The 25,445-nt window shown below is 45.8% G+C and overlaps 2 protein-coding genes across 3 annotated transcripts; one reads left to right on the forward strand and one right to left on the reverse strand.

Moving 5' to 3' along the window:
* Positions 1 to 11,194: 11,194 nt before the first annotated feature.
* On the reverse strand, positions 11,195 to 14,496 carry ZCCHC18 (zinc finger CCHC-type containing 18). Its single transcript, XM_087859457.1, has 4 exons — positions 14,291 to 14,496; positions 13,890 to 13,941; positions 13,523 to 13,673; positions 11,195 to 13,027 (listed from the first exon to the last, which is right to left on the reverse strand). The coding sequence occupies exon 4, from the start codon at positions 12,901 to 12,903 to the stop codon at positions 11,674 to 11,676; it is 1,230 nt and encodes a 409-aa protein (XP_087715583.1). The 5' UTR covers positions 12,904 to 13,027; positions 13,523 to 13,673; positions 13,890 to 13,941; positions 14,291 to 14,496; the 3' UTR covers positions 11,195 to 11,673.
* SLC25A53 (solute carrier family 25 member 53) lies at positions 11,934 to 24,121 on the forward strand. Of its 2 annotated transcripts, none has more exons than XM_045779397.2 (2): positions 11,934 to 12,040; positions 21,553 to 24,121. In XM_045779397.2, exon 2 carries the CDS (start codon positions 21,584 to 21,586, stop codon positions 22,502 to 22,504), a length of 921 nt encoding a protein of 306 aa, XP_045635353.1. In that variant the 5' UTR covers positions 11,934 to 12,040; positions 21,553 to 21,583; the 3' UTR covers positions 22,505 to 24,121. The 2 variants fall into 2 exon arrangements, with proteins under 2 accessions (XP_045635353.1, XP_045635352.1); XM_045779396.2 differs by lacking the exon at positions 11,934 to 12,040 and adding an exon at positions 14,631 to 14,757.
* Positions 24,122 to 25,445: the final 1,324 nt, after the last annotated feature.

Below are 25,445 nucleotides of genomic sequence, written 5' to 3' on the forward strand. Positions count from 1 at the left end.
TCTCTCTCTCTCTCTCTGACAAATAAAGTCTTTAAAAAAATCATTTGGACATATTTGTGTTGGTCTATTTGTGGGTTCTCTGTTTTCTCTGATCTATTTCTATCATTCCTGTAATATCACACTGTCTCAATCTACTATAATTATATACGTCTTATCATTGAGTAGAGTGATTCTCCCCAGTTCATTGTTCTTTCCGAAAATTGTTTTAGCTATCATAGTTACGTTGGTTTTCCTCATAAATTTTAGAATAAGCTTGTCTGCACCTATGAAAAATCGTGCTGAGATTTTGATCGCAATTATGTTAAACTTGTAGATTACTTTGGAGAGAATTGACATCTTTACTGTGAGCCTTCCAATCAATGAACATTGCACGTCTCTCCATTCATTTAGATCTTTGCTTCCTTGCTTGCTTTCATCGGTGTTTTACAGGAAGGGATATACCTATGAAATGAGAGGACTGGTAGTTTCTCAGTGGCTTCATTGTGCTCTGTGGACTCTGTAGCCTCAGTTGCCTCATTTGTGGTGAAAGTGTCCTCATAACGTAATTGTGAAGACTTAAAGAGACACTTCAGGTCTGAGTCCTACCTCTGACATGTTTACTTCCCTCCTTAATGTTCTCCTGTTTAGCTTTTGGGCCTCTTCAGTCTCATCTGTAAACCCACATGTGATAGGAGTGAGATTGACTTCCAAGGGGTTGTTCTGAGGAAGTGATGTGTGAATTCAAGTAAAGCACCAAGGACATTGCCTGACACAGAGGAAAAGCACCATAAGCAGTGGTTGTAATCATGTTATTAAATTAATATAGTAAAATAAAACTGTAATTTCTTCTTTTCTCTGAGAAATACTGTTGATAGAAATTAAGGAGCTAGTCCAAAGACCTAGCACATAGCAGATAGCAGGATCTTGCTGAGGGTTCGGGACAGTGAAGGAAGTTGATCCCAACACAGCAGATAACATGAGAGACGATGTCAGAACCAAGTGCCTGCTATTCCCTAATTTTTATTTTTTTTAAAAAAAGGACAAGAGCATGAATGTTTGTGTTTGTGTAAAAGCAGATCTGGAAGAACACACATCAGACCACTGCACGAAGTTGGGGAAACTTTCACTTTCACTTTATCCCCTTCTGTGTTTGAATGCTGTTTCATTTTAATCAAGCATATGCTATGCTAAACAATGTTAAAATAAATTATTTTTCCAAAGTCCAAACAATAAAAAAAATTAAGCTATCAGCAAATTATACAAAAGAATTTCTGGATAGTTTCACTCAGACTTCTCTTCCATTCTGCCTCCTGCCTGGCCCTTGGGCTCCCTCACTTGGCTTAGCAGCTCCCATCCTCCAGAGTTCCTTCAGCAGTTAGTCTTCTGCAGAGAAGTTTAGCTACTATCTTCCTCTAGTCCCAGGCCATCTGAGCTCCATTTAGACAGCCTCTTTCACTTTCTTAGCTAAGCAGGCATCCCTGCAATAATGCAAAGATAGTTCCTGTTCTAAAATGAATTATTTGGTTAATTTCACTTAGAGGTTTATTTATTTATTTTAGAGAGAGAGAGACTGAGTGGTGGGGAGGAGCAGCAGGAGAGGGAGAGAGAGAATCTGAAGCGGACTCTGCACTGAGTGCAGGCCCAACACAGGGCCTGACACAGGGCCCGACGCAGGGCTCAATGCGGGGCTCAATCCTATGACCCTGAGATCATGACCTGAGCCAAAACCAAGAATCCAGTGTTCAACCAACTGAGCCACCTAGGCACTCCTCACTTAGAGGTTTTTATTCTCTCCTTCACATGGGTGGTAAAGTAGCCTAAGGCTACTGAGTTTAATGAAATTTCCTGTGAAGAGGCTGAAATGGAGGGCCTAGGTAGGTAATCCCATCTACAAGGCTATTCAGCGTTTGAAGAGAGGTGTTTGGTATAGTTATGATGGTCATCCATGGTGCAACATTTACAATGCACCAGGTACTCTTTTGAAGACTTTGCAAGTGATGGGGCAGCTGGGTAGTGTAGTCGGTGAAGCTTCTGACTCTTGGTTTTGGCTCACACCCTGATCTCAGGGTGTTGAGATCAATCCCTGTGTGGCTCTACACTCAGCATGGAGTGTGCTTAAGACTCTCTCTGCCCCTCCCCACCCTCTCTCTCTAAAATAAAGAAATAAATCTTAAAAAAATAAATACTGCAAGTGTTCATTCATTTAATTCTCACTACAGCCATAGGAGGGACTTCCTGTTACCACTCCATTTTACCCATCAGGAGGCTGAAGCACAGAGAGGTTAACTACCTTGCCCAAATTTGTACAGCTTGTAAGGGAATGAGCCAGAGTTTTAGGAATGAATACTCAAGTCATGTCGCTCCTCTCTTTATCCAGCTGCCCAACTTCTCCACAGGCAAACAGTCCACTTTTACACAAAGTGCAGTATTCAGATCGGAATCACAATATCACTTACTTGAAGAGCTCAGCCAGTGCTCCACTCCCAAAGGCTGGACTGAGGAGCATGGCTTAGTTGGTACAGTGTAGCAACAATGTGTTGCTTGAAACAAATTTGTGGTTATCTTCTTTTTCATCAATATATTATTGAGAGTTTATCCTTATAAAAAGAGGATTTAGGACAACCCAACACAGAAGGGAGTGATGTAGTCTCATTCCAGAAAAACTAAGTGAGATCAGTTTTTTTTTCAATTGCGTACTGATGTGGGAAACAAAGACAAAAGAAAAAATTGAATATCCTTATTGCCTACAACCCATCAACAAGTCCTTGAAACAGGCAGAGTGGCCTTTCTCTAGGGACTCAGTTGCCTCAATGTTAATGCTTTGCTAAGGGCCAAAGGCAATCTTAGCCTGATTCCCCAGGATCCTGTAAGTCTACTTGAACATATAAAATTTCCTTTGGAAACTTCTTTATCTCTACCCCACTAAATGCATGTTGACAATTATTCCCCAAGTATATGGTCCACTGATAGATATCTGAAGGGTCTCATGACTAAGGTTTTACTAGACAGTAATAAATGATCTTTTCCTAACAATAGCCAGCCCCCTCAAGGTCCTAGAAACCTTGCTTTCAAAATTCCTTAGAGACTTGTGCTATCCCTAACCCCCTCCCAACTTGAAAGTATATAATCAGCCAATCCTCATGACCCCGTGCAGCTCTTTCTGCCTATAGGTCCTGTCCCTGTGCTTTCATAAAACCACCTTTTTGCATCAAAGATGTCTCAAGAATTCTTTCTTGGCCATTGGCTACAAACCCCAACATTTTCTACATCAAGTACCTCAAGATACAGTATTCAGCTAGGGTGAAGGTGTTTGGAGCTGTGAATCTGGAAGTTTGCAGAAGTCTGTGTCCATCTTAAGACTAAACTCTGCCATGAGTCTTTGCCAGAAAGTGCCTGCATTTGCTGGAAATGGATAAACATGTAGAACTGAGTGGTAATGAAAAATCTGCTTTTCCACCAGGCTTGTAGAATGCACCTCAAATAGTACTCAAAAGCAAATTTAAAGCCAAGGTGCATATATTTAAAGTGAAGAAATACTGAAAATATATGTGGCAAATGTCGAGTATAATAATCTAGGTAGGGTAGAAGGGAGGATTAATAAAGATAAGAGTAGAAATCAATGAAGTAGAAAACAGAAGAGACAATAGACGAGTCAGCTGAACCAAATGTGAATTTGTCCAAAGGACTAGTAAATACACTTCTGGAAAAACTGACCCAGAATAAAGAGAAATGCACAAATAAAACGAATTGAATATGTCCTAAGTGCCACTGCATTATACATTTCAATATGGTTAAAATGGTGAATTTCATGTTATATAATTTCACCCTGATAAAAAAATATTTGGAATGAAAAAGGGGAGATATATTGGGGCACCTGGGTGGCTCAGTCGTTAAGCCTCTGCCTTCGGCTCGGGCATGATCCCGGCGTTCTGGGATCAAGCCCCATGTTGGGCTCCCTGCTCAGTGGGGAGTCTGCTACTCCCTCTCCCCCTCCCCCTGCTCATGCTCTCTCTCTTTCAAATAAATAAATAAAATCTTTATAAAAAATAAAAAATAAATCAGGACCAAATCCAGGAATGCCTGGTTATTTTATTATTAGAAAACCAAACAATGTAATTCAACATATTAAGAGATAAAAAAAAAAGACATGATCATCTTAATAGGTACAGAAAAAGCATTCAATAACATTCAACATCCATTGAAGATTTTAAAAACTCTTAGTAAATTAGGAATGGAAGGAAATGTCTTTAATCTGATAAATGGTATATCAAAACCTGTAGCCAGTGTCATGCTTAATGTTAAGTTGTTGAAAGTGGTCCTCTTAAGTTCAGGAATAAGACAAGGTTGTTCCCCCTCACTACTTTTGTACTCCAGGTCCTAGCCAGTGCAGTAAGGCAAGAAAAAGAAATAAAATGAATATGGATTGGAAAGGAAGTAAAACTATTATTATTTGCAGGTGATATGCTTGTGTATGCAGAAAGTTCTAAGGAAGCTACAGATAAAAATTTACAATTATTCAGAGATATTAGTAAATCAGTATACAAAATCAACATCAAAAGGTCGATTAGATTTCTATATACCCACAATAAGCACTTAGAAAATGAAATTCAAACAAATAATACATTTACAAAAGCATACAAAATCAAGTACCTTGAACTAAATTGAATAAAAGATGTGTAAAACCTTAAGTGAAAGTTATAAAGCTTTATTGACAATACCAAGTATTTGTGATTATGTGGAGCAACAGGAACTCTTTTTTTTTAATTATGCTCAGTTAGCCAGCATGTAGTACATCATAAGTTTTTGATGTAGTAACAGGAACTCTTAAACACTGATGGTGGAAGTACCAGTTGGTACAACTTTGGTACATAGTTTGGTAGTTTCTAGTAAAGTTGAGAGTACACATGCTCTATGAACCAGATTCCACTCCTAGGTGTGGGGTGCTCTGATCCCATGGGGGCTGTCAGTGTGGGCAGTGAAAGAGTTCACCCCAAGGCAGGACAAAGAGATAGAAGTTTATGGAATACACCACAAGGGAGGAGAGGAAAGGAGAGACTGCAACAAGGCTGTGGTGAGGGGCCAGTTATAGGGCGGAGTGAGGGTGTATGGGGATGTATAGAATTTTCCCTTTTTTGATAATCTTCCGAACTGTGCCCGGTTGTAAATGGTCAGTTAGGGCCTATGGCTATTTTGAGGTGGGCTACTTAATGAGCCTGGTTGCATTCAGCTCGGTGGGTGGTCGCGGCCTTGGGCCCTTTTGCCTTGCTCCAGTTTCCTTTGCTCAAGCCTGTTGCCTTAAAGCGGCCTCCACGCTAGGTATATACCCTATGTGTGCACATGTGCACCAGGAGACAGAAAAAAAGATGTTCATAGAAACATTTTTCATAATTGCCCCCAAACTGGAAACAACCCAGATGTCCATCAATAGCAGAATGGAAACTTTCTTGTAAACTCCTAGAATGGACTGCTGTAATACAATGCTGAAAATGAGGAACTAATGCTACATGCAAAAAAGTTGAATCTCAGAAACCTCATGGTGAGGGCAACGAGCCAGATACAAGATACATGCGTTATAGTTCTATTTATATAAAGTTCTAAAACAAAACAGTGGTGTTTGGGGATTCATATTTGAGTGGTAAAGCTCTAAAGAAAGGCAAGAAAATAATAGCCATAATTGTCATGAGAGTGGTTTGATGAGCAGGGACTCGGGGATTTCAGGAGTACTGGCAATATTCTATTTCTTGATTCCTGTGATGAGGGAACAGAAGGCAGGCTGAGGGCAAAGCAGAATCTGACATCTTGCAATCTCCCCCACTCCTGGGTGGGATACGTGATGTTCCTCCGGGAAGTTCCTAACTATCTTCATGTTAATGCCTTGCTAGAGGGAAAAACAACCTTAACTTGACAATGGCAAAGACTCGGGTATCCTGTGAGTCTTCTTTAACATATGAAAGTACTTTCTTAACCTCCCTTTTTCCTTACCTCCCCCAACCCCATAGTATATAATCAGCCACCCCTCACAACCCAGGGCAGCAGCTCTTTCTGCCCAAGGGTCCTGTCCCCGTGCTTTAATAAACCACCATTTTGCACCAAAGACGTCTCAAGAATTCTTTCTTGGTCGCCGGCTCCGCACTCCACCCCACCGAACCTCACCTATATTCCAAAACCACATCACCTATGGTGGTTTGTTTTATGGTAATTTGTTAAGCTGTATAATTACATTTTACGCATTTCCTGTTTTTTCCCCCTTAAGTAAGAGTGGTTTAGAACCTGGAATAATATTCGAATCTCTCAGGGTTTATTGTGAGAATGAAACGAAGCCATGTAGAGCTCTTAGAATATGACTGGCACTTTGTAAGACTTTAATAAATGTTAGCTATGGAAACACAATAGAACATTGCTGTTATTATGGTTTTTCTTATTTGTTGCCAGGACTTCTCAGCTTACTGTTTCTCTTTTATTTCTGTGAATGCTGTCTTCAGAGTTACTGGTGTTTCCTTTATCGCTTCTTTAATCATTCTTAAACTCAGAAGTCTCTCCAATCCAGAGATCTAATACATATTTATTTTCTTGCAGAATTAAAAAGGGTTGCTTTTGACCATTTGATTCTTTTTTATTCCTTTCATAACAACAAAATATATTATTTCAGAATTAGTACACATTTGCATAAAATCTACATGTATTTATCAAATTGACCTGGAATTCATATTTACTCATTTTTTAAAGATTTTTATTTATTTATTTGACAGAGAGAGACAGCCAGCGAGAGAGGGAACACAAGCAGGGGGAGTGGGAGAGGAAGAAGCAAGCTCCTAGCGGAGGAGCCCGATGTGGGACTCGATCCCAGAACGCCGGCATCACGCCTTGAGCCGAAGGCAGACGCATAACGACTGTGCCACCCAGTCCCCCCTGGAATTCATATTTAGCGTCATCATGAGGGAAAGCAAACTGATCCTTTCTTCCAATCCCGTAGTGAAGTCTCCCTAGCACCACTAATTGTATAATTAATCCCTCCCCCACTGAGAGCTGCTGCTTTCTCCTCTTGCATATGTTAAATTCACAACTATTTGCACCTAAGACACAGGCGGGGAAACAACACGGTGCTTGAATGGAATGTGATAATGCAACTGAAGACCAGGGAGGGGGGTGGTTGCCAGGCAGCAGGAGGTCTAGCTGCAACCCAGAGGGAAAGAAAAAGCAAGGTAAAAAAGCCTCCTTTCGGTCAAACCAAACATTCCTTAGAAGATTCCATCCTTGTGTGTGACACGCAAACCACTTGCTCTTATGACGTTTGCCCAACCACTTCATATGTGTAGATCTCGGTTTTCTCCTGTGTCATGTGCAGATAGTACTAGCACCTAGATCAGAGGGTGCTGTGCAGGAGAGCTACCCTTAGGAAGGAGCACTGGCTTTGGAGTCAGTCAGCCAGGCGTCTCACCCTGGGTCCACCGCTAATTAGCTGCACGACCCTCGGTAGTTTCCTAATTTTCCAGCCTCTTTCCTCATCTGAAATAGGTGTCAATTAATAGTAAGTGAATTAGCGCCTGGGTGGCTCAGTCGGTTAAGCCTCTGCCTAGGGCTCAGGTGATGATCCTGGGGTCCTGGGATCAAGCCCCATGTTGGGCTCCCTGCTTGGCAGAGAGTCTGCTTCTCCCTCTCTGCCCCTCCCCCTGCTCGTGCCCTCTTACTCCTTCTCGCATATAAATAAATAAAATTAAAAAATTTTAAAAGGCTTTGAAAAAATAGTAATTGAATTAATGTCATCTCGTAAATTAGAGGGGTGCCTTGGTGGCTCAGTTGATTAAACGTCTGCCTTCTGTCTGGTCATGATCCCAGAGTCCTGGGATGGAGCCCCACATCCAGGCTCCCTGCTCAGTGGGGAGCCTACTTCTCCCTCTCCCTCTGCCCCTTCCCCCGGCTCGTGCTCTCGCTCACTCAGCTCTCTCTCAAATAAATAAAATCTTAAAAAAAATTTTTAAATGGTAAATTAGAAATAGTAATAGTGGGGCGCCTGGGTGGCACAGCGGTTAAGCGCCTGCCTTCAGCTCAGGGCGTGATCCCGGCGTTATGGGATCGAGCCCCACATCAGGCTCCTCCGCTAGGAGCCTGCTTCTTCCTCTCCCACTCCCCCTGCTTGTGTTCCCTCTCTCGCTGGCTGTCTCTATCTCTGTCGAATAAATAAATAAATAAAATCTTTAAAAAAAAAAAGAAATAGTAATAGTAATAGCTATCTTATGGGGTTGCTGTAAGATTAAAGAGCTACGACATTTAAAGTGCTTGGCACAAGGGTACCTGGCACATAATAAGCTTTCGAGAAATTATAGTTCTGGTAGTTTTAATTTCTGTTGCTGTTTTGGAGGGATCAGGAAGAGAAAGAAGATTCAGCAAAGGAGACTGAGAAGCAGGCACTGGAAAGGTCTGGGAGGGAGAAACTGTGAGACAGGGGTGTCAGAGACCAAGGGAAAATAGTATCTAGAAGAAGGGGAATAATACAGAGGAAGGTTATGCTAGTTTCTCCTGAAAAAAGACTCATTTCATCTCTTAGCGATTAATGAGAGTGAAGGGAAAAGGAAAAAAAAATCTCAAATGAAGGCTCTCAGACACAAAATTCTCTAAAAGCCTGCTTTCGGCTAACTCTCTTCTTTTGATCTGAATGCCCAGGTCCTCCAGGGAAAATACATATGTCCTGAATACTGGAAAAGCCAATGTTACACAAAGTGAAATAAAATATCAGGTTTGCATCATTTTGGAGAAATAAAAAATTTAGACAATTTTTAGTGTATAGGACGAAGAGGAGGATGGGGGAGGGAAGAAATGGGGATGAATCATAGAACAGTTTTACAAATCCCTGGTCCATACTGAATCCCCAAGCCAACACCAGTGAAAAGGAGGGCAGTGGTAGGTGTCACGTTTATTTTTCTTTTTCCCCTATCTGGTCCCAGAAAGAAATTATGACAGCATAACCTGTTTATTTGGGTAAATCATTCAACAAGCATTTCTGGAGTAAAACTGAGAAAAGGTGATACTTTAATCTAGGATGGATGAGTGGGCAGATCTCTTGCAAGGGAAGATTTAGAGAAAGGGAGGAATAAAGGGCTTATAAACCAAGAGTCAGGGAATGTTGGCAGCCTCTATGGCTTTGGGGGCCTGAGTGGAGCTACCTGTGGCCTGGGGGTGGGGGTAGAGTCTCTATAGGCTCTGGAGAGATGCAGGTGGCTGCCAGGGGCCTTTGAAGTGCCCACAGAGGGATGCAAGAAGTGGGCCTCTTTGTTACAGGATTTATTTTCCTTCTGTGCTTATGCTTCTTGGTCATGCCTCTTCTGAAGAGTGAAGAGGTAGACCAGATGAAGAGTGGTGGGCGGCAGAGCAAAGTTCATTGAGTGATAGTAAAGTATATTGAGCCACAGTACAAAGCTCCCGAAGAGGGAGGGGACCCGGGAGGGTTGCCACTGTAGTTTCTGAGTCTAGGGGGTTTGGGGGGCTTGTTGGTGGGCTGTTTTAATCTGATTAACCCTCCATGCACCTGTCATACAATCAGGTTTTTGTCATCTACCTATCACATGGGAAAGGGTCGAGGGCTCCTTCCAGGGGGGTGTAAAATCTTTTTAAGGGTGGTTTCCTGTTAGGGTGGGGGCCCCTTGTCCCTGCCTGCCTTTCTTCCCACTATCCTTCATCACTCATGAGCCTTTGCTCCTGGCCAGTTCTCAGCTAAAGGGTCTGAGGTTGAAGGGCCCTCCCAGTCTCCTTCTGCCCATGAGGTGAAGGAGGGGAAGCTTAAGGCAAACATAGGGTCCTAGGGTTAGGGGAGGGGTGCTGGCAGAGCACAGGAGGCTGATCCTCCACGTCCCCTCACTGAGAGAGAGTGTGTGGCTTGTGAGGGAGGCTGTGAGGTCAGACTGTGGGGTCAGGGATGGAGCAGAAGCAAGAAGCCAGGGAGGAGCTGATGGGGACAAATCTGGAAGGAGAAGCCCTTCTTGGCAGGTTCTGGGTGTGGCAATCCAGAGGAGGCTTCAGTGGGCTTCTTGCATTACCTGGCTTCTCCCCCTCTCTCGAGGCCTGAGCCTGCACCCCTTTGTCCCTGTTGAGGGGCCATCAACTGCTAGCATAACTAGAGCCCCAAACACCTTCCTCCCCTCAGGACCACACAGCCCAGGGTTCTGGGTGAAACCTCCAGAGCCTGCCATTCCTACCATTCTCAGCGTGAATCCCCTGCCCAGTCAAGGTGCCCTCTCCTCCTCTCCCCCTGTCTTCTCCCATCCACTCCCTCCCCTCTACAGCTCTGTGCTGCCTCTCCCCCACACTGTCTCCTCCTGTGGCACACTCTGTCCTCTCAGCCCTATCTCCTTCCTGACAAACTCCCTCAGGTCTGCATTCAATCCACTCCACTCCCTGCCTTAAATAAAATCATCCCCCACCAACCTTGTCCTGCTCACAAGGATAGGAACTGATATGCTTACAAAGAATGGGGACCCCTAAGGACAGAGGGTCATTTTTAATCTCCCATCTGAGGCCAGATGGGCAGGAGCAGGTGTCCAGGAAGGTTCTTCTGTGAAAGGGTACATGGGCTTTCTAATTCCCATGTTTTTTCATATGCCCTGACACCCAGATTGCTTTTCATTCTTCCTTGGGTATTCCCATTTGTTGGATCAGGACAAGGTTAGCTTCGACTCCTTGGGCTGCTGGTGTCCATTAGCTTATAACCCAGGGGGAGGCTTGGGAGGTGCTCAGCTTCCTGGTACTAAATTCTCTTGAGTAGCTGCTTTCTTAGTACTGGGGGAAGAAGTGGAGGGTAGTGTCAGCCCAAAGGACAGTCTTACTGATGCTACCAGCTATTGTCCAGAAGCAGCAGTAGGTGCAGTCTAAAGAATCTACTCTGCTCCTTCCCAAAGGGAACAGGAATGGAACCCCTGAAATACCTATTTCCCACTTTTGCCCCTACCCCTGTCCATCATCACATTCCTCAGGATACATTAGAGAAGAAAGCATTGGAATACTAACTAGTGGGTGCAGATTGGACCCTGACCTAGGAGTCAGGTCAGTTGGGATAAGGGCATTTTGGGGAGAAATTCAGCCCATTTCAGCTTCCCTTTTCCTCATCTGTAAATGAGGTTGGTAAAAACTCCACTTCACAGTATGACCCTCCCCCACTAAAGCTTCTGTATTTGATTCTTCTTTTTCTTCTATATTCCTAAACGTAACATCACACACAGAGACATTGAACTTAATGCTTATGTATATTCATTGACATAGAACTCCACAATATATATTGTTTGGTGAAAAATACACAGTATAGAACAGCACTTATATTTCATCACTTATGTATACATATATCTATCTGGGTACACAGTTACAGGGAAATATCTAGAAAGGCATTCATCGAAAGGCTGACAATGTTTATATAAGGATGGAGAGTTTCAGGTAATTTGTATTTTCCTTCATTTTGTGAAGGTTTAACAGAGTTATACTCCTTTCATAAATAGAATAATCATCAAGGAAATGGACACACACACAGACTAGACCCTTAGGCAGACAGAGGAGGGAGCAGGGACACAGCTGAGGCCATCCCCTCCACTTTGGTGGTATCCAAGACCTCTTATGCCCAAAATAAAGCCATATTGTGGATGAATTAATGCAAATAAGTCTACTCCCCTCCCCCCCACTGTTTTGCTCATCTGAATATAGTTAAGGGTTCACTTAGGGCTCATTGTAGCACCTTACTAGAGGCCCAGAGAGGTCACTGTGTTTGCCAGGAACCTCTTTTGACCTCTCCTTCTCCGTATGTGTCAGCTCCTGCAGAGTGATGATCAGATTCTCAAACACCTGGGCCTTGTTGCTCTCCCTGTTACAGGTTTCCTTTGAGTGGCCCTCCTCGCCACAATAGGAACAGAAGATTGTGTGTTTTCGCTTCCTGGCTCTACGCATATCCCCAGGACCATTATTCTTATACCCCAAACCCCCACTGGTGGAAGGAGATTGAGCCCAGGAACTGTTGGAGGAATCAATGACCAGTACTGGATCGAGAGGTCTGGCACTGCCCCTGAGGGGCGCGGCATCCATGGATGTAAGTAGAGGGTCCTGAGACTCCACCAGAATCACATCCTCATCTGAGTCATCAAGGGTATCATCTACCTCTATCACATTGCAGTCAGCACTGCTGATTGCTATTGGCTGGGGGCCCTGAAACGCTACAGGGCTCACTGCCCTCTCCAAGATGAGCTCAGACCTTTTGGGCCGCTTTGGTTTCATAAAAGTGTCATTCCAGTCCTCTTCCTCCCTTATCATCTTGATTAACTCCAAGAAATCAGGAAGATGCTCCTGCTCATTTGCATACATCCTGAGAAGATGTTTCAGCCTAAAGTGCAGGTCCCTATTTAGCTCAGCTCCTAAAAGGACCTGGTGCAGGCGAGTCTGGTTGGCATCTTTCTGAGCTATGATCCCTGCCTGGATAGCGTTCTGGAGCTGCACTTCTAAACGGATCACATAAAGGGAGGCTTTCTCCCCTTGTGCCTGCAAAGTGTTAAAAAATTTACCGTGGGCGGTGACACTGCTTTCAGACTCGCCAAACACCAGTTTCATCGCCCGCAAGAAATCAGCCACACTTAGATTGGGGTTGGCGGCCTGGAGCAAACGCATGACCTCCCGGGCAGGGCCCCTAAGGGTTTTCATCAAGCGCTTGAGCTTCTCCTCCTCAGACATATTCCAATCGGGCAGGACCCCATTGACTTGGATCAGCCAGTTTTCAAAGGTTTCTTCCCCTTGGGCTGGCACCACTCTCCCAGAGAACAACTTCACATTTCTTTCAGCCATGTGGACCCTTAAAGGACCAAGACTCCTCCCCAGGGACCTCAAAATTGAATGGGCCCAAGGTGGCAAGGGTGTGTTTTGCCCCCGGCTATTACCGACACGTGCAATGATGCTAGCCATGACAGACGATGGTAGTCTATCTGAATATAACAAGATGCGCAGGCTTTTTAGAAAAGCCTCATCTGTCGGAGGAATCCCCAAAGCAGTGTTTCCGGGCTCTGCCTTCCTTGTATCTCAATAGGGACTGTAAAGAAAAAGGGGAAAAAAGGTCAATAAGGTAGTATATTGCAGGGAAGTAGTCTGCAGTTGCTCTACTTTAATGAACACCCTGCAGTACATTTTATATTTGCCCACTGACCCAAAAATACCCTGCGGGAGACTGGCAATTACAACTTTTTGGAACTACCACGTGTCCTTGTGCTAGCAGAGTACTTTCTGGAGTTCCATCTATTCCCTCTGGCCAGTCCTCCAGGAGGGAGGGCAACTGTTGCTTTGGATTCTAGGTGAAATAGTGTGTGTGGAGCTGTTCTTGGGCTCTCAAAATAGAGCGCAATGGTCTAAATCTCACAGATTTGTGATAATAAGATATCCATTAAAATCATTGCGTGTTAACTATACTAAAAAAAAAATTAAAGGTATCTGTTAAACTCACGTTTCAGATCTCAACCACACACCCTTCTCAAAGTTTCCCCCCTTATTTCTCGGATTATAAAACGTAAGCTCGGAAACAAGCACACGCCTTTATTTCATTTCCAGCCTCTGCAACAGGTGCCCTCCATGAGAAAGCTCGCCTTCGGGGTAGGTCGACCTCTGTCCACTGGGGGTTGCAGATCCCAGCCCTGACCTCCGTCCAGTGGGGTTTGCAGATCCCAGTCCTCAGGGCGTCAAGACTGCGTCGTCGTCGCGTAGGGCAGGACAGAGAAGGGAATGGTCAGAAGCAGCTTCATCCCTCATCCCCCTCCCTCCCTCCACCCCCACCTCCGCTGTAGCCAGAAGGGAAAATTCCATCTCCCATCTTCAGACAGAAAATTCCCTCTCCCACCTTCTGAATAGGAGTCAAAGTGACCCCTTCCATTACATGTTCCCCCGGGAAATTGTTGGCCTACCAGCTCTGCAATCGCCTGCACAGAATTCAAGTTCGGATTTGGCTTTGATGGCCTGCCACGGAGAAAGGGAATAAGAGTTGGATGCGCACACCCACATATTCCTCCCCAGGAAGAGATGGGGAAATGCAAAGGGGGTTCAAAGCAGACAGCTTGTGATTATCTCCTCCTTGTCCCTTACGACCCCTCCTGAAAACGGCCCCTCCTTTCAATTCAGGCAAATCCTACCCATTTGGCAGCATCCAGCAAAACCCCACCTCCTCCCTCAGCACAGCGGGGCCATGGGAGTGCTCCTTCTTCGACCTCGCAGTTCTCGATTCCCCAAGAGGGGAGCCGCCCAGTACAGGTGGAGCTTCCCCTTCCTCTCTGCGCGCCGGGCAATCGCCCCCCCCTTTTTTTTTTACCTGTGCCCCCCTGGTGGGCAGCGGATGCTCAGGCGTGGACAGCTGCGGATGCCGCCTTCCAGTCCCCGCGGCCCTGCAGGGGAAAAGGATGAGGACTCTCCCGCCGCTGAGCGAACCGGAGCTGCCGGATGGAGCTGCACAGCACAGCCGCCCAGCAAGGGGTAGCCAAGAAGAGGTAGCTCGGTTCCCACGGCAGCCGCGGCCGCCCCCGCCCACCGGCTGGGCCCTCCCAGCAGCCGCCGCTTCAGTTAGCCTCTGCCCATTGACACGAAAGAGCTTGACGAGCGGGCCGGCGTGGCCAATCAGCGGGGCGCGGGGGCGGCCTCCCCTCTCAGCCTCCGGCCGCGAGGCCATTGCTAGCAAAAGGGGGGAGCCGGCCGGCGGGGGCTGCGGCACACGGGCGCGGGAGCCAGCGCGGTGTCAAGTGCAGCTCGGACGCACCGACCGGGCCGATTTGCATTTTACCCGTGAGTTTGCTGCTTCCCCTTCGCTTTCTTTCTCCCTCACCCCTTCCATCTTGACTCTCCTCCCTCTGCGCTTTGAGACCGGATGCCTTAAACACGAGGTGGGACAGAAATCAAGTGAACAATAAGAGCCCCTCACCTTTGTATAGGGGGAAGGGGAGAAAGCATTTATGGAGCACTTTCAGCGTGCGAATGCACTTGCACGGACATCTCATTTATTCTTCTCAGCAGCCCTGTGAAGGAGGTAGCGATGTGCCGCTTTACCAGAGAGGGCACTTCAGCACTCAAGGCAGTGTGGTTAGGAAGTGCCGAGCTGAGAGCTCACACCCAAGTCGACATATCCGATTTCAAAGTACGCCCCTTGTAAACACTCCGCTTTACTGTCAGATCGAGGCTTAGTAAAGAAAAACCAAAGTGGAGATGGGAGGGCTCATTTGGAACTATATAGAACTAGTGAGCAAGGACTATTAATCTCCATTGTACAGATGAGGAAACAGAGAGGTTAGGCATCTTGCCCAGCATCACACGGCAAGTAAGTTTCAACATCCGATTTTGCATCCAAGCCTCTTGTTCTAATGCTAACTATTTGCCCGGCTGAGCTGCCTGGAGATTATTTACGTCAGTGGTCTCAAACCCACCAACAGTCTTAGCGTGATGGTAGTGTTGAGTGAGAGGGGCTGGGGGAGGCAGCAGGGAGTAGAGAAAGTGGGAGGCAACTTTTGCAGTAACCATTGTACAGAAGAGGAGACTAAAGCACTTTTCTTTTTCATTTTACTGCATTTTTTATACTACATAAGCTGCCTGTTTTTTTTTTTAAGTAAAACATTTGTACAGGTTATGAGCTCAAAGGAAACAAGGCTCAGAGGTGACATGACTTGCCTGAAATTACAAGGTGAAGCCAAAATTTGGACCAAATCTTTCTGCCACCAGAACCCATGCTTTTAACCAAAGTGTGGGTACAAGACTGGCTGCCTCAAAATGATTTTGGAGAGCTTGTTAGAAAGGCAGTTTCCCAAGCTCCACCTCTGGGGGTTTCAGATATACTAGGACTAGGGGTGGGAAGTGTGATTTATATTTTTAACCGGGACTGTAGTTCATTCTGAGGTGTAGAGAAGTTTATGAATAACTGCTGAAAACACCAGAGCATGCCGAGGGTAGTAAGTAAATGGCCTGCTGCCGGTATATGTGCCCGCAGCACACCTGTCATGAAGCGTACCTCCACCGAGCAGAGGTTCCTACCCAGGGTCCTTTCTGAAACGGTTTACGAAGAATCTGGACTCTGTGTATTTTTCTGAGTCCTTCGTTTTGGAGATTGTCAAGTAAGTCTGTGGCCCATAAATGGTTTAAGAATCATTCCCCTACAATCTTTCTTGGTAACATCTTCCTCTTTCAACTTGCACTTCAGGAAGAAGTGTGAGAAATGAAACAGTTTGACCTAACCCCTGATCCACAGCTCTCTACCGCTGATACAGCTCTTTCATTTCCTGGCTTGAGGACAGGTTGCTAGGTTGCCCTTCTGTGAGCTCTTGAGGGGACCTCTCCTTTGCTGGATTTGGCATCACTGGCCCCAGAGAAGGAGCAACTCCATGGAAACGGCATGCAGGGCTGTCCTGCAGGGCTGCCAGCTTGAATCAAGGGCTCTGAAGCCAGTAGCTGGGAAACCTTCTCTATATTCTCTGACTTCTGGTTCTTGGAGAGCTGGTCTTACTTTCCTGATGTAAATTGTCGTTCAAAGGCCCCCTGCGGGGTTTGTTCTGGACTCCCGATGCTTGGAAGCAAATGAATAATCTAGCGCGCCCTGCGACTGCTGTTGGGTTCATTTTCAACCTGCCAAGGTCCTTCTCCTGATGCTCCTTTCTGCCTTCTTTTTTACAAACCCAATACCTAAGGGTTCCTTGAAGTAAAACACTTCAAATTTGTAGATGAGGACTTTTTCTCTGAGAACTATGGCCTTTCTCTTGTGGATGGAACAGTGTGGGAGGGGTGGTAGAGGCTGGAGGGTGTGGGAGGTAGAGAGAAGGCTCACCTCACACAGTCAGGGTGATGCTGGCGGTAGCCTTAGGGTTTCCTTCAGACTTTGGCTTCTGCTCCGCAGTACCATGATATCTGACCCTGGGTCTCAGCAGATTCTTGTTCTGTGTTTAAATTAGCTTCACTGCCAACTTAGGTGATCTGCAGCTGGTGGAGATGGGATCAAATAGGACAAATAGATCCTAGAGCTCTGACCAAAAAAAAAAAAAAGAAAGAAAGAAAGGAAATGGATTGTGTAAATGTTCCTGCACTGGACCCTTCAGACAAAGCGAGGAACTCCTCAGGCAAGGCTGGGAGGGATTTGCTAAGCTGGCTCCGTTTGGATGCAGAGCATCCCTTATCTCTGACCTCATGTGTGGGAGCGTGTTCTGATTCATGGCTCTAATGAGACCACATTTTCCAATTTTGACAAAGAAACCTTAAAAGCTTGAAGGTTAGGGGCATAAAGCTTTTCAGCTGAAACAGTAATAGCCTCGCTTGGCTGCCTGCCTCCTCTGTGCCAGGAACTTTCCATCTGTTATCTCATTATGCTTCTCAGCAGCCCTGTTAGACAGGCATTGTTATCCCATTTTGCAGATAGGGAACCTGAGTTTCAGGGAAGTTAAGTAACTTTTATCAGGGTCACACAAATGGAGACAGTGGGGCTCCAGCCCCCTCAGGGCTGTCAAACTCCAAAGCCCATGAACAGCTTTGCTCTGCTGTCTCCCAAACAAGCAATTTATAATGAACTCTGCGGAAGACCCAGTGCAGTAGACTGATTTCAGCCTTTAGAAAAAGTGTGGTTGTAATCTAATCTTTATTTCTGGGATCTCTCTTTTTTTTTAAAAAAATGAAACTACTAATATAACTTAGGGAGCAATTTATATACTGAGTACTGTGCTGAGAATTTTATATACTTCATCTCGTGCAAGATTCATGACGATCATTATAGATAAGGATACTGAGGCTCAGAGAGGTGAAGAGACTTGGCTGAGGTCTTAAAGCTAGCAGGTGGCACAGTGAAATTCACACCCAGGGCTGTCTGACTCCAGAGCCTGTGTCTTTATGCTATACCACATTGCAGTGGGGGAAAACAAATATGGCCCTTATTCTAAATCCTCTCCTCTCTGCCAGCCGCAGCTCTGTTTCCTTCCCACGGCCTGCACCCAGAGCTCTGTACCATTTATGCTTTTAGGTCTCTGTCTGTGCCTCAGACCTCTTCCTCAGCCTAGAATGGCTGCCCTCACTCCTCCACCTAATGAAAGCCTGCTCATTGGTTAAGGATCAAGTCAGATGCCCCTCCTCAGAGAAATTTCTTGGCTGCTCCCTGTCCCAGGTAGAATAAATTGCTCCTGTCTTCCTGCTCTGACCTTGATTAGTGTGCCCTTTATTTTGCCTTCCAGTATAGTTTAGCTTATTGTTAACCTGTCTCTCCCACTAGATTCCCAAGCCCTTGAAGGCAGGTACCAAATCCTACTCACCTCTAGCTTCGTAGTAATTTACCCACAGTGATTTAGTAGATGATCAATGCATGTTTGTGAGCTGACCAAAGACTGGCTGAGGGAGGCCCTGAAGGAACAAATAAACATGGGGCTGGATCCTGGGGTGGTCACACAGGCTGTCCTGGACTAGACAGGCCAGGGCAGTCTGGAACCCCCTGGGCTCACTTTACTAGGCTAGAAACATAGGAGGCACAACAGAGTCTAGGGAATAGCTACGGCTCAATGCTGATTCCTGGTGCATTCTGTGGTCTGTACTTTGGGATTTATGTCAAGGGGCCAGACCATCCAGAATTGTTTCTAGAACATCTTTGTGTTCGCAGAAGAAAGGTCTTCCCTGCCTCCCCTGTAGACACAGGATTTGTTCCGCCATACCGCTTCATCTGGTTCTGGCTGATCTGAGAGTGTCCTGCAGGAGCACATGCTCTGTGGAGACAGAGGGTGAAGTCAGGAAGCATTTTTTTTTTTTAAATACTTTTTATCCAGGCCACTATGGCATGGATGCTTAACCACTTTATCTCATTTTATTTTATTAATCTTTGCAACAACCTTTTGAGGTAGGCCTGTTGTCGCCATTTCATGACTAAAGAAACCGAGACTGAGTGAAGTGTCTTGCCTGAGGTCACGCAACTAAGGGATAGAGACAGAATTCAGTGTTGGATCTCTGCCCTCCTAAGCCCGGCATCATAACAGGAGAATACATGGGGGAAAAGTGGATTCTCCTCCTCCCCCACAAAAGAGGAAGAATTACATTTATAAGATGACGAATAGATATTTAAGCTAAGGTGTTTCTAAATTACCGTTCACCTTTAATTCCTGAAAATGATTGGCAAAAATGGCAGAAGGAATTGAAGATGGAAAAGCACGATTCTGCTACAAAATATTGGCCCAGATTCCCCCATGTCAGCCCCCAGTGACGTGCACAGTACGAGGATGCCTAGGGAGCATTTCACCCCCTTGGCTCATTTTATAACTGAGATGGATGAGGCTCCCATATCTCAATGAATTTCTAAAGGTCATAAGGAAGTTGATAATAGAACGGGCACTTGGAATGCTAGTCTGCCAAATCCTAGCCCAGTTTTTCTGCTAAGTCCGTCTGCCTTATGCAGTCAGTCAACACATGTTTATAGGTTACTCAGGAAAATGCAGAGATGTGGAACATTACCGCACTTTGAGATAGAAGAGGGGACAAACATTTCCTTCACTACCCATCCTTATTTAGGTGCAGGTAAGATTTGGGGAAAGAAGTTCCTTGGTAGTAGATCTGGGGAATGTTGGGGGTGCCTGTGGCCTTGGGGGCCTGAGTAGAGCTACCTGTGGCCTGGGGGTAGGGAAGAGGTCTCTTTTGGCTTTGAAGAGACAGAGGTGGCCGCCAGGGGCCCAGAAGTGCCTCCAGAGGGATGCAAGAGTGGGCCTCATGAGCCTTTGCTCCTGGCCAGTTCTCAGCTAAAGGGTCTGAGGTTGAAGGCCCCTCCCAGTCTCCTTCTGCCCATGAGGTGAAGGAGGGGAAGCTTAAGGCAAACATAGGGTCCTAGGGTTAGGGGAGGGGTGCTGGCAGAGCACAGGAGGCTGATCCTCCACGTCCCCTCACTGAGAGAGAGTGTGTGGCTTGTGAGGGAGGCTGTGAGGTCAGACTGTGGGGTCAGGGATGGAGCAGAAGCAAGAAGCCAGGGAGGAGCTGATGGGGACAAATCTGGAAGGAGAAGCCCTTCTTGGCAGGTTCTGGGTGTGGCAATCCAGAGGAGGCTTCAGTGGGCTTCTTGCATTACCTGGCTTCTCCCCCTCTCTCGAGGCCTGAGCCTGCACCCCTTTGTCCCTGTTGAGGGGCCATCAACTGCTAGCATAATTAGAGCCCCAAACACCTTCCTCCCCTCAGGACCACACAGCCCAGGGTTCTGGGTGAAACCTCCAGAGCCTGCCATTCCTACCATTCTCAGCGTGAATCCCCTGCCCAGTCAAGGTGCCCTCTCCTCCTCTCCCCCTGTCTTCTCCCATCCACTCCCTCCTCTCTACAGCTCTGTGCTGCCTCTCCCCCACACTGTCTCCTCCTGTGGCACACTCTGTCCTCTCAGCCCTATCTCCTTCCTGACAAACTCCCTCAGGTTCTCAGTTCTACACTGAGCATTCATTTCTTGATCCCGAGTTGCCTTCATGTGTCCTCGACCCCCAGTTGCTACAGGACTACAAGGATAGGCTTGGAAATTGCTAGGTGTGGAGCCTTTTGGTGCTGACCTTCTAGGAACAGCTACTCTTTCGGTTCCTCAATTGGGAAGGGGGAGCAGAGCATTGCCATGAAACAGCCAGGACACTGGCAGAAATCTGCAGACAGAGAGGTGAGGCAGATTCCTCACTCCCCAAATTTACTACCAGCTTTTTATTTATTTATTTATTTATTTATTTATTTATTTATTTATTTATTTATTTGACAGAGATAGAGACAGCCAGAGAGAGAGGGAACACAAGCAGGGGGAGTGGGAGAGGAAGAAGCAGGCTCATAGTGGAAGAGCCTGATGTGGGGCTCAATCCCAGAACACCGGGCCCATGCCCTGAGCCGAAGGCAGACGCTTAACCGCTGTGCCACCCAGGTGCCCATACTACCAGCTTTTAGAGAAAGTATTTGAATACAACTTCTGAATGCCTTTCTGCCTCTGTGAGATAGTACCGCCCTTTGGAAAGAGAGTAGCAACTTATTATTCTAGCAGTTTATCAAAGACAAAACTTCATGTGGTGAAAGTTGAGTGCAATAGGTTTTGGAGCCCTCTTTCCCCAGTTTTATTTTCTTCAATCACAAACCTTCTTTGAATATTAGAATATTTGATTGGTAAAACATGGTAGGGGTGACTCTGTTCAGAAAAAAAAATGCCTTTGTTTTTATTTGAAGTTGATGACTTCTTTTTTAACTCTTTTTTTTTATTTTTTAAAGATTTTATTTATTTATTTATTTATTTATTTATTTATTTATTTGAGAGAGAGAAAGATTGAGAGAACAAATGGGAGGAGGGGCAGAGGGAGAAGCAGACTCCCCAAGGACCAGGGAGCTCGACGCGGGGCTCCATCCCAGGACCCTGAGATCATGACCTGAGCCAAAGGCTGACGCTTCACTGACTGAGCCACCCAGGCGCCCAAGGTTGATGACTTAAGAGTGTGCCTGTTTCTCAGAAACTGGCCCGAAGTGTTGCTTTTTTCCTTGGAGCTGAGTTTCTTGAGGCTCTGTTTCTAACTAAGCAGTGAAAATGCACCAACAAATTTAATGGGTCAGTCTAATCTCTTTTTTCCCCACTCTTGCCAGTTTCTTCTATCTGTACCCAGTTGTCTTCAGGATGGAGGAACAGAACCACTCTTCTGGAAAGGAGCTTCAGCCCAGGACACGAGCAGAGTCTCCAGGAAAGAAAAGCTGGCACTCCCAGGCCTATGCCCTTGGGGCCGTTTCCAACTTTATGTCTACTTTTCTGACTTTCCCTATCTATAAGGTTGTGTTCCGGCAGCAAATCCATGCCATGGCGATGTCACAGGCTGTGCAACAGCTTTGGCATGAAGGCCCTCAATACTTCTACCGGGGAATATACCCACCTCTTCTCTCCAAGACATTGCAAGGGACTCTGTTGTTTGGGACTTACGATAGCCTGCTCTGTTCTCTCTCTCCTGTTGGGCCACACTCCCTGCAACACCGCTGGGCTGCAGGGCTCATGTCTGGCGTGGTGGAGGCTGTGGCACTGAGCCCTTTTGAAAGGGTGCAAAATGTGCTCCAGGATGGTCGCAAGCAAGCCCGCTTCCCCAGCACCGTCAGCATTCTGAAGGAATTCAACTCTTATGGGCTTTGGGGGCGGCTGTCACTGGGCTACTATCGTGGTTTCTGGCCTGTCCTTCTCAGGAACAGCCTGGGGAGTGCTCTGTATTTTTCCTTCAAGGACCCCATCCAGGATGGCTTGGCAGAGCAAGGTCTGCCCAATTGGGTTCCTGCCTTAGTGTCTGGGAGTGTCAATGGAACAATCACCTGCCTAGTTCTGTATCCCCTGATTGTGCTGGTGGCCAATATGCAGTCCCATATTGGCTGGCAGAGCATGCCAAGCCTGTGGGCCTCTGCCCAGGACGTGTGGGACACTCGGGGCCGAAAGGTGTTCCTGATCTACCGTGGAGGCTCCCTTGTCATCCTAAGGTCCAGCGTGACATGGGGCCTCACTACTGCTATCCATGACTTCCTGCAGAGGAGGTCGTGTTCCAAGAAAGAGCTGAAAGACTGACTAGCTGCAGGAAGTGTGGCTATGGCAACTTTTTTATCCTAAGCCTTCCCAGGTCAGTCTAAATAGCTTACTTCTTTGGCTTGGTTACCTAATACAACCATTCTTTAGCGTCTTTGAACTGCCAATGCATGGGAGAAGTTCCCAACTACCAGCCTGTTGGGCACAGACAAAGCCCAACAGGGTTCCTCGGTCAGAAAGAGAAAGTCACTCCAGTCTGTCCACAGTTTCAACAGCCTCAGACCCAGGAGGTCCTTAAAAAACTTGTAACCCTGATGAAATGTCATTCCTTTAAGGAATTCCTTGACAGTAAGAGGAAACAATGAATGATGACCTTGGTTAGGCACTGTGAGTTCTGGGATCCCTCCAGTTGTCCTTTGGACCAAACTTAGTGGAGGGCGAGGGACTCCAGTTTCAAAGAACTAAGCTTGACGCTTAGGATGTGGATTCCATAGAACTTCTCAAATGGCCTCATTTCCATGATATTGTTCACTTTCCTTACCGCCACCACTCTCACTTCTCAGGGCTGTGGGCTCTAGTTTCAGTCAGGCTGGCAGCTGGGCCTGGAAACCCTAAATTAGACTTGCCTCAACTGATCAGATGTCACCAGAACTGATGGGGCTGGATAGAGGAGTGGGAAGAAGTGTTGTCACTAGATGGGTGGAAAGAATAGACTTTGAGGGAAGAGATTTAGTTGCATGAGAAAAATGTACTGTGGATGGCTTGGTGCTATCTGCCAGGATATTTTTGATAGCAAGGCAATAACATTGCCTAGAAACCACTTGAGTTTTCCTGGGAAATCTGGAAATGAAATGACCATATCTCTTCACAAATAATTGCGTATTTTATTGCCGTGGATAAATACAGTCACTGTGACAAAAAGATCAGAAATCTTAGCACGTCATTCGGAGCCATTCAACATATGGTCCCCATATAACTTGGAGCATTTTATCACACTACTGCCACTTACATAGATCCATAATCCCATACAACCAGTGAAACTGGACTACTGTTCTCTCCCCGAACATGCCATGAACTTTCCCGTTTGGCCCACACTATTTTTCCCCCTGCAGTGCCCCTTCCTCACATGCCAGTCTGCCAAAATCCTTCCAGTTCCTCAAAGCCTAGCTCAGATGCCACCTTCTCTATGGAGACTCTTCTGATTTCCCACAGCTGAATGTGATGTTAGTCTCTTGTGACTCCCCTTTCCAAGAACACTGCACACATGGCACTGATTCCATTATGTCACTGAGTTCATGTGACCCTGTGTTCTTGTTGGTGTTCTTCAATACCTCCTACTAGACTGTAAAACTCCTTGAAAGCAGGGATTCTTGTATGCATTTTAAAATCTCCCATTGTGCCTAGGTGCTCAATAATGTTGGCTGAATTACTGAATTGATTATCAAGCTGTGATATGATCTTTATCCTCAGGGTGCTGTCCCTTGTACATGAAAATAATGTTATTGACTCGCTGTCAGCAAGACACATGCCTTTGGGGTGTGGTTTTGTTTTCTTTTGTTAGTGAATTTAGTTTTGTGCTAATGATAATGATGCTGCTGCTGATAATAATAATTAATAATAATAATAATAATAATAATAATAAATGACTTTCAACCAGAACATTTGATGCATTTGTGTTATTGATGGCATGTTTGCTATGAGCAACACCATAGGAACTAAAGTTTCACAAACAGAAACACATTGCATAACTGTTCCATTCAATTCAACTCTGGAACTTTGAAGATTTCCAAGATGACATACGTTGCAGTTGTCCCCTTGCAGATGATAATGATAATGACCTCCACTTCCACCTCCTTACCTAACTGAATTTGTCGTTTAAAACGACCTAATTATAGATCCTAGCCGTGAGAATTCCTCACTTAATATCACAGAAATTAGGAGCTCCTGGGTGGCTCAGTGGTTAAGTGTCTGTCTTCGGCTCAGGACATGATCCCAGGGTCCTGGGATGGAGCCCTACATGGGGCTCCCTGCTCAGCGGGGAGCCTGCTTCTCCCACTCCCCGTGCTTGTGTTCCCTCTCTTGCTGTGTCTCTCTGTGTCAATAAATACATAAAATCTTTAAAAAAATATATCACAGAAATTAAAGACACAGCAGTAGGCAATATGAGAGCAGAATGCATTTGCCAGCAAGGTCTATAGAAAGTGGCTGGCCTAGAATAGCTGCAGGTGAGTTCCCATGTCTGATCCTTGTGCAGACTTGGACGGGGTAGGATGTACTCTGGATTCAAGGAATACAGGTCTGCACAAGGAAAGGAAAAATAGAGCAGTAGCTAGTTCTATTTCAAGGCTAACTCTTACAAGGAAGAAAATATTTACAAAAATTCATAGCTTATGGCTGTGGGTTTTTAAAAATATTTTATTTACTTGAGAGGGCACAAGCCTGAGTGGGGGAGGGGCAGAGGTAGAAGCAGACTCCCCGCTGAGCAAGGAGCCAGATGCGGGTCTCAGTCCCAAAACCCTGGGATCAAGACCTGAGCTGAAGGCAGATGCTTAACTGCTGAGCCACCCAGGTGTCCCTATAGCTGTGGTTTTTAAGCTGAAAAGGAGATAACTACCATACTCCCCCACCTTTTAATCTTAGAGATGCATTCACTTATTCCCAAGTATGCTGTGGATTTCCACTTATGTCGCTGTGTCCATCCATGTCCCTTTCTCCATTTTAACTTCTTATCTAGAAATATTTTCAAATTTATAGAAAAGTTGCCAGCATAAGTCAAGTTTAAAGAACACCTATATACAGACGTAGTGAAGAGAAGGGCCATATGCACCCCAATGTTCATAGCAGCATTGTCCACGATAGCTAAATTATGGAAGGAGCCGAGATGCCCTTCAACAACAGAGGACTGGATTAAGAAGATGTGGTCCATATATACAATGGAATATTACTCAGCCATCAGAAAGAATGATTACCCAATATTTGCAGC

The sequence above is a fragment of the Ursus americanus genome, chromosome X (genome assembly GCF_024610735.1).
Source record: "Ursus americanus isolate L20-20 chromosome X, mUrsAme1.1.p, whole genome shotgun sequence".
Classification (NCBI taxonomy): Eukaryota; Metazoa; Chordata; class Mammalia; order Carnivora; family Ursidae; genus Ursus; species Ursus americanus.

Bases quoted from the DNA above. Each gene is read 5' to 3' on its own strand.
- ZCCHC18 (XM_087859457.1), bottom strand. From the start codon at position 12,903: ATGGCTAGCATCATTGCACGTGTCGGTAATAGCCGGGGGCAAAACACA.
- SLC25A53 (XM_045779397.2), top strand. From the start codon at position 21,584: ATGGAGGAACAGAACCACTCTTCTGGAAAGGAGCTTCAGCCCAGGACA.